This window comes from Trichomycterus rosablanca, chromosome 22, assembly GCF_030014385.1.
Source record: "Trichomycterus rosablanca isolate fTriRos1 chromosome 22, fTriRos1.hap1, whole genome shotgun sequence".
Taxonomy (NCBI): domain Eukaryota; kingdom Metazoa; phylum Chordata; class Actinopteri; order Siluriformes; family Trichomycteridae; genus Trichomycterus; species Trichomycterus rosablanca.
The window spans coordinates 18243253-18251548 of NC_086009.1; the positions used below are offsets into that span (position 1 = coordinate 18243253).

General features: G+C 42.3%; 1 protein-coding gene across 1 annotated transcript in view; it reads right to left on the reverse strand.

The window, feature by feature from the left end:
* The window catches only part of cacna1ia (calcium voltage-gated channel subunit alpha1 Ia), a 103275-nt gene extending 95846 nt beyond the window's left edge, over positions 1–7429 (reverse strand). The window contains exon 1 of the mRNA XM_062984833.1: positions 7191–7429. Within this exon, the coding sequence (XP_062840903.1) occupies positions 7191–7429 (239 nt within the window). The remainder of the gene's footprint in view (positions 1–7190) is intronic.
* Positions 7430–8296: the final 867 nt, after the last annotated feature.

An 8296-nucleotide genomic window follows, 5' to 3' on the forward strand; every position in this document is an offset into this window, starting at 1 on the left:
AATCTGATGTTGGATTCGAACGGCTTTGCAAATGCAACTGACCTTTCAATTTATCCCAAAAAATTTCAGTCTGCAGCCACTTCTTATCACCTGTCAGTGCTGGGATCCTACATAGAATTGTATCATGAACAGAAAGCTGCGGTAAGGCTCTATAAAGGCTCTGTTACACAAGATTCATCATTTCACAATGTTATATATCAACACAATCATGGACGATTTTGTATCCCCAATTTACCTGACTTGCATTTCTTTGGACTGTGGGAGGAAACCGGAGCACCCGTAGTAAACCCCCACAGACACGGGGAGAACATGAAAACTCCACACAGAAAGGACCCGGACCCCGCCCCACCTGGGGATCGAACCCAGGACCTTCTTGCCGTGAGGCAACAGTGCTACCCACATAGCAATTTGACTTTAAGTAAACTTAATAGATTTTACAGATGATTTGTCCTTGTTCATGTGATGAATAATGAGAGGACTGTCAATGTTTTTAAATGAAACTGAAATGTCACATGACTGTCATGGCACATCCCAAAATTCGTTCGAATTCGAGTTATACTGTGTGATAATCAACCCGATTATTCCAATGCCAATGAAATCACTAATCGTAATAAATTTCCTCTAATCATAAGTAGTTATCAGTGTTTTTAAATAAACTATCTATGTTTTGACTTCAGCTGTGTCTTTTTCACCCAGGTTCCACTGACTCTAAATTCAGCCCTTCATGCTCACAGAAAGCAAAACACATTCTGTTTGTTCGACTTTAAGCTCGTGCATTTGTCTGATGGTGAACACCCAAACCAATTGAGTGTCTGCATGATTGTTTTAACCACTTTCAGTGTCTGATAGCATCTGAGATAGCTGCATATCTAACGGAGATAAATGTCTAGCCATAAAAGCACTGAGTGTGAAAACCCAGAACAAATGCCTGGCACGTCGCCTCTAGATTATGGAGACAAATGCCTGCTACAAATTCGGTTATACATCAGGATCCATGGCGCTGCACACAGTTATGCAGAGACTAGTCGCTGACCTACGATTCCAGCTCAATCAAGTGCAATTTCATTTTTAAACAGACAGGGGAACTTCTGTTATAATACACAGAAAATGCGAGATACTGTGTATGCCGTCATGCTTGAACGCATTTCCAATATATTAATAATTTGAGGCAGCATTACCCCTGTGAACCATGGATTAAGAAAGGTCAGCAACCAGCATTCTTTGCATGGCATTTACTGTAGCTCTGGGGTGTCTAAAGCTGATTGAGACTCTGAGCAAAACTGTCAACTAAATCTCATTAGATTTTGTAAAGATCCTTGGGTGTACGTGTGTATACGATCATGCTAATTAACGTAGTTTGTGTGCACAAAGCTGTGCATGTTACAAAGCAAATATGAGACATTATTGCATATTTTGTTGTATACTGTGCACACTGTTGTGAGCAGGATTTTCTATATTTAGCGAAATAATAGATTTATTACTCATTAATGAAGCCTCTTTGAAAATTAGAATGGTTGGGATTTACAGTGTATAAAGACCTTCGGTTAGTAAAATGCCTGGTGCAATGATAGTCAGTACTATAGTGAAAGGAAAGACTCAGTGACACTGACAAAGTGCTGCCGTTTTAGCCGCGTCCCAGGGGTCACGCGCTGCTTTCACACAGTCTGTGTGTTTGTGTACGTGAAGAATGATGAGTACACCTGTGACTCGGCTCTGTTCGGGGTGAAAGGACGCTGGACAGGCAGGAGAGATGGTCCTTCCTTTCATTAGATAGTGCAGCTCTCCTCTTTACTGCATCTCCTTTGGGAGAAAAGATTCTTCTGCTGCCTGGTTGCCATTTTTTTCTCTTTTACCCTTTTGCTTCTCTGCTGCATCGAGCTGTTTTAAAAAAAAACCCAAAACCACTCCAGTATCCCCCCAGTTGCCATTTCCTCAAGCATTCTCAACATTTCTACAGTCCCCATTGTCCACAAAAGTCCAGCATGTTTATTTTCCCCCACCTCCATTTACTTATTTATAGAATTCCACACTGCCTCCAGCAATTCTAGCATTCTCACTATCCACCAGCATTCCTGTCTGCCTCCAGATAGAATGTAAGAATTTCCACTAGTCACCACTGCCTCCAGCTACCTCAGTATTTCCAGTAACCACCACCCCTAGCATTTCCACAGTCACCAATGATCCTAGCAACATTTCCACAGTCACCAATGATCCTAGCAACATTTCCACAGTCACCAATGATCCTAGCAACATTTCCACAGTCACCAATGACTCTAGCAACATTTCCACAGTCACCAGTGCATCCAGGTACCTCAGTATTTCCACATCCCTCTCTGGCTCCAGCAATTTTAGCATTTACACAGCATTCCCACAGTCCCCACTGGCTCCAGCAATTCCTGGAACAAGTAAGGCTCTTCCCTAAACTTTTGCTACAACACTGGAAGCTGTTCTTTATATTTTTCATTTAATTCACCTATTAGTAAATGCTGTGGCCAAAGCACATGAATTATAAATAGAATGGGTGTTCTAATAATTTTGTTATACATAGTTTGTTGTCTTAAATTATTCCCACATTCCGTCTGTTCTTGTAGTTTCTTCAGCTTGTTTAATTCCACTTTACCCTGCAGTTCTTTTGTTCACTGCATCTGTTCTGGCAGTATAGACTGTTACTCCGCCCGGTCACTATTTTTAGACCCGCTCTCTCATTTTCTTCGTATTTTCTCACTCTGTACCATCGAGCTATTTAAAGAAACCATCCGATACCACAGCAGTGCAATTAGGCCAGCAATGGCCAGTCTCCCTCCTACTTGTTGACAGGGCATCAAATGCACAGCAGCCCTGACCTGCCGCTTCCACACACTCACCTGCCACACTGTGACTGCTCGTCCTCTTCCACCAAATCACCCTCTTGTTTCAATTTTGCTCCCTCAGCAAACATGACTCATTTCTTTCTATTTCTGTTCTCTCTTTTTCAGTCAGCATGTTCGATTCTGCCCATCTCAGCCTTAATCTAACAGATAATGACAGTCGTGGTTAGTCTGTCCTCTGACCGCTATTCAAAAACACTTCATTTTCTCTCTGATTGAGATCATGTGCAGGCAGAACATGCAATCATGCATTAGCAGCAGTCCCAACTTTTTTGGAACTGGGGTTGAAGGTACATTTAAGTCTGAATTTAAACTACATACACTTGTAATGGACATACATGTCATGGCAGTCTTTGTATGTACTGTATATCCCAAAGACTGACATGACATGTATGTCCATTACAAGTGTATGTAGTTTAAATTCAGACTTAAATGTACCTTCAACCCCAGTACTGGACTAGTAAGCAGAAGGTTGCTGGTTCAAACCCACCACTGCCAGGTTGCCACTGCCACTTAACCCTCAATTGCTTGGACTGTATACTGTAAATTGCTTTGGATAAAAGTGTCTGCTAAATGCCAAAAATGTACATATACAACTAAGATTATCAATTTGATGATGTAGCTAGGATGTGTTCCTCTCATGTGCTGTTATGTGTTTCAGAACAATGCAAGACCCACTGCAACCCTGACTGGCAGGCAGTTAGTGAAAAGGAATGTGTAAATTAATGATGCTCAAATCGCCACAGAAGAATTTTTATCATCGTCAAATCCTATAACTGGCCAGCATGGATTAAAAAGGTCTATCTTATATTAGCTGGTTTTCTAAAGATGGCAGTACTGCTCATGAGTGTATGTGTGTGTGTGCATACCTCGTGGTATAAGGGCGTGTGTTTAAAGTGAGAGGGAGGTGTGAAAGCGGCTAACGGAGTGAGTGTGAGACTGCTATAGTGAGAGAGATGGGAGACTAATTACTTTAACATGCTGCGACACAAATCACACAGCAGTGAGTTCCTCCTGAGCGTCTGGCACAGAAGCAGCCTGGGAGCCGAACAAGGCAGGGGAGACGGGAAATACTGACAAAATGATGTGGACGCCGGACTATCAACTTCTTAGATATTCTATTCTAAAATCATGTGCATTAATAGAGAGTAACAACAACCCCCCACACCTTCCCCGAACTCACGCTGTGGCTGTAACAGCTTGTACAATTTTCACAAAAAGCTTAATGATGTGTTATATGGAAATTTGTAATCATTTAGTCTAAGAGGCATTTGTAGGGTCAGGCACTGATACACATATACACCGATCAGTCATAACATTAAAACCACCTCCTCGTTTCTACACTCACTGTCCATTTGATCAGCTCCACTTACCATATTGAAGCACTTTGTAGTTCTCCAATTACTGACTGTAGTCCATCTGTTTCTCTGCATGCTTTGTTAGCCCCCTTTCATGCTGTTCTTCAATGGTCAGGACTCTCACAGGACCACCACAGAGCAGGTATTATTTAGGTGGTGGATCATTCTCAGCACTGCAGTGACACTGACATGGTGGTGGTGTGTTAGTGTGTGTTGTGCTGGTATGAGTGGATCAGACACAGCAGCGCTGATGGAGTTTTTAAACACCTCACTGTCACTGCTGGACTGAGAATAGTCCACCAACCAAAATATCCAGCCAACAGCGCCCCGTGGGCAGCGTCCTGTGACCGACTCAAACAGCAGCAATAGATGAGCGATCGTCTCTGACTTTACATCTACAAGTTGGACCAACTAGGTAGGTGTCTAATAGAGTGGACATGGTATTTAAAAACTCCAGCAGCGCTGCTGTGTCTGATTCACTCATACCAACACAACACACACTAACACACCACCACCATGTCAGTGTCACTGCAGTGCTGAGAATGACCCACCACCCAAATAATACCTACTCTGTGGTGGTCCTGTGGGGGTCCTGACCATTGAAGAACAGCATGAAAGGGGGCTAACAAAGCATGCAGAGAAACAGATGGACTACAGTCAGTAATTGCGGAACTACAAAGTGCTTCTATATGGTAAGTGGAGCTGATAAAATGGACAGTGAGTGTAGAAACAAGATCAGTGTATATATATATATATATATATATATATATATATATATATATATATATATATATATATATATATACAATATGTACACACAAGTACAGTCATGCTGGAATAAGAAAAGGGCCTTGCCCAAACTGTTGCCACTGGTTTAAATCACCTACTATCAACATGCACAGAAATCTGCTTTCTAATGCTGATTTGTATTTCCACTTTAATGGTCTGGTTCAGTGATCCTTTTAAAAATAATGATGTATTCAGCTCAGTAAAGCATTCGTCACTTTTGCCCATTACTTAAACCATCACATCCAATCCTCTTTTAGACACACACACACAAACCCACTGAGTACTCGAAATAGCATTGTGTCACCTCTCCAGCACACCATTAATTCTCCAGAATAAGGATGACACCTTGCTTCAATGTGAGCACGAGCGTATTTGTGTGGCCGTCTGCTAAAATCCCTCAGAAAGTGCTTCTGTTTGCACATTTTCTGCACTCACAACGTGATTGGCTGAGATGTGACAGCTGCACAGGCTCAGTGAGGAGGCTGCGTTCTCGTGGCATGGACACAATGAGTAACAGCAACCCAAGTGTGAAAGGATGGCTGAGTACGCACAGCTTCATCACATCCAGCGTCAGGAGCTTTCAGCTCAGCTTTAAGCAAATGAACCGGGCAGCCAAACAAACGGTTTTCTTAAAAGAACCCAGGTAGAGCTGACGGACTTTATAAATATAGAAACGTAAGAGCGATGTCAGGAGAGAGTCAGCACAGCTCATCCAAGCAGCAAGACTAAAGCAGCAATTTATTTTTAATCCTGATTTAGAGCTTAAATTACTGTGTATGGGTTCACATTAGCATTTATAAGTTCACTGTAATGCAGCGGCACAATGGAGTCTAGGGACCTCACTGTGTGGATTTTGCATGTTCTCCCTGTGCCCGAGTGTTTCTTCCAGGTACTCTGTTTTCCTCTCACAATCTAAAAAACAAACAGTCAGGCTAACTGAAAAGTGCTAAGGTAATAAAAGCTACTAAGTAAGTGTGTGTGTATGTGTGTGTGTGTGTGTGTGTAACCCTGACCAGGATAAAGCGGTAGTAAAATAGACAATGATTGAATCAATGTTCACTGTAATGCTTTATAATATAACGTGCCAACAAACAAGGCTCCTCACGAGACTTTGAACTATGTCTGTGGGAATTTGTGCCCATTCAGTAAAAAGAGCATTTCTACGGCTGAGCACTGAAGTTGGTCAATAAAGCCTCAGTTGATGTTCCAGTTCATTCCAAAGCTGTTCAGTATGGCTGAGGTCAAGGCTCTGTGATTTTATTTATGATTTTATAGAACTTGCTATGTGCACAGGGGCACAAATAATGCTGGAACAGGAAAGGGCCTTCCCTAAACTGCTGCTGCCAAATTGGAAGCATATAGGTTCTTTTATGTAATCGATTTATTACACTTGTTAGCAACTGTTGTGGCTAAAAACATGAATTTAATAATTAGAAAAAGACAACACACAGTTGTAGCTTGGCAGTTAAGGTACTGGACTAGTAATCAAAAGGTCGCTGTTTCAAGCCCCACCACTCGCCAGGTAGCTGCTGTTGGGCCCTTGAGCAAGGCCCTTAACCCTCAATTTTTGAGACTGTACACTGTAAGTCGCTTTGGATAAAGGCATCTGCTAAATGTTGAAAATGTAAATGTAATGTTAACATAGGGCAGTCATAGCCTACTGGTTATGGTACTGGACTAGTAATCAGAAGGTTGCTGGTTCAAGCCCCACCACTGCCAGTTTACTGCTGTTGGGCCCTTGAGCAAGGCCCTTAACCCTCAATTGCTCAGACTGTATACTGTAAATGTAATGTAAGTCGCTTTGGATAAAGGCGTCTGCTAAATGACCAAAATAAAAATGTAAAAGGTGTCCCAATACTTTTGTTCATATAATGTATTATAAATAAAAAATAACATCAGTATAAATAAATATAAATTCTTCCTGAGGCCATATTTACATTTCCTTGGACACATTACACCTGATAACCTCTTAATATTATAATTATGTCCCTATCACACTTTAAAAGCAATTAACACAGTTAAAACATAAAGTAAATAAAAAATTTAAAAAGCTGAATATACAACGTTCGATTCCCAACAGCCAGCAATTATTAAAATAAATCACCACAGCTCTGGTGCTTTACCACAATCCTTTGCCCCCAGCTGGGTTGAGATGTGACCCTGACAGAAAGGATATGGGCTGGACACCATCCGAATGCACAAGTTGCGTGGAAACGTTGTCTGCTTGAGGCAGAAAAAGACTACGGGCGCCAGCTCCGGAAAGGGCACCACCAGAGCGTTGAGGTCACTGCTGATATCATCGCCTGGCCCTACCTCTTCGATGATGTCATCCCCTTGGGGTGGGCCGTAGTCCTCGCGCAGCCCGGTTCCCATCGGGCTCATGCCCAGCGGTCCGGGACCCTCCTCGGACGTCATCGTGACACCAAAGCGACCTGAGAGAAAGAAACCGTGATCAGTTATAAACGTACAACTATTATTATTATTTATTAGGATTTTGAAGTCATGTTTTACAGACTTTGATTACATTCATGACAGAAACGGTAGTTATACAGGATCAATTGTATATCTTTGGACTGTAGCTCTCGGAGGAAACCCACGCAGTCACAGGGAGAACATACAAACCCCACACAGAAAGAACCCGGACTGCTCCACCTGAGAATCAAACCCAGAACCTTATTGCTTTGAGGTGACAGTGCTACCCACCGAGCCACTTTGCTGCCCACAAATGTACAAGAAGAAACTGATTTTCTCTAACTGCTTCACTCTAGTCAAACAAGTTCAGTGGGTCCGGTGCCAACTTGTCAGTTCGAAACTCAGCTTTGCCATTCGGCTACATGAACAACGATTGGCTAATGTTCATAGGGGGTGCCGGAAGGGGATTTCTCATAACTGATGCAATTACGACCTCTGCTGGCTGGTTGATGGCGCCTGCACAGAAACGGGGGCTAATGTAATCAGGGTGTGGCTCTCCGTACACAAAACTTCTAATTCGTGTTCCAGATGTAGACAAACCATCTGAGTATATGAAAGGAATAACATTTATATATTCCATCCTGTGTGCTTGTGCATTATAAAATCATTGCTGCTGAATGGTGAATTGTTCCTTTCTGAACCATAAACTTAGCGGCGATGGAGGTAAAAGTAATACGATTAGGAAAACAACTCAATTTTTTTGGAGCACGATGCCCTGAGGTAGAGCAGTAAAAAGCATCCCTTAGAAATGCGGCATCATTAGATAGTGTCGGACAGGCGATGGTGTCAGGATGAGCACACTGGATCGTC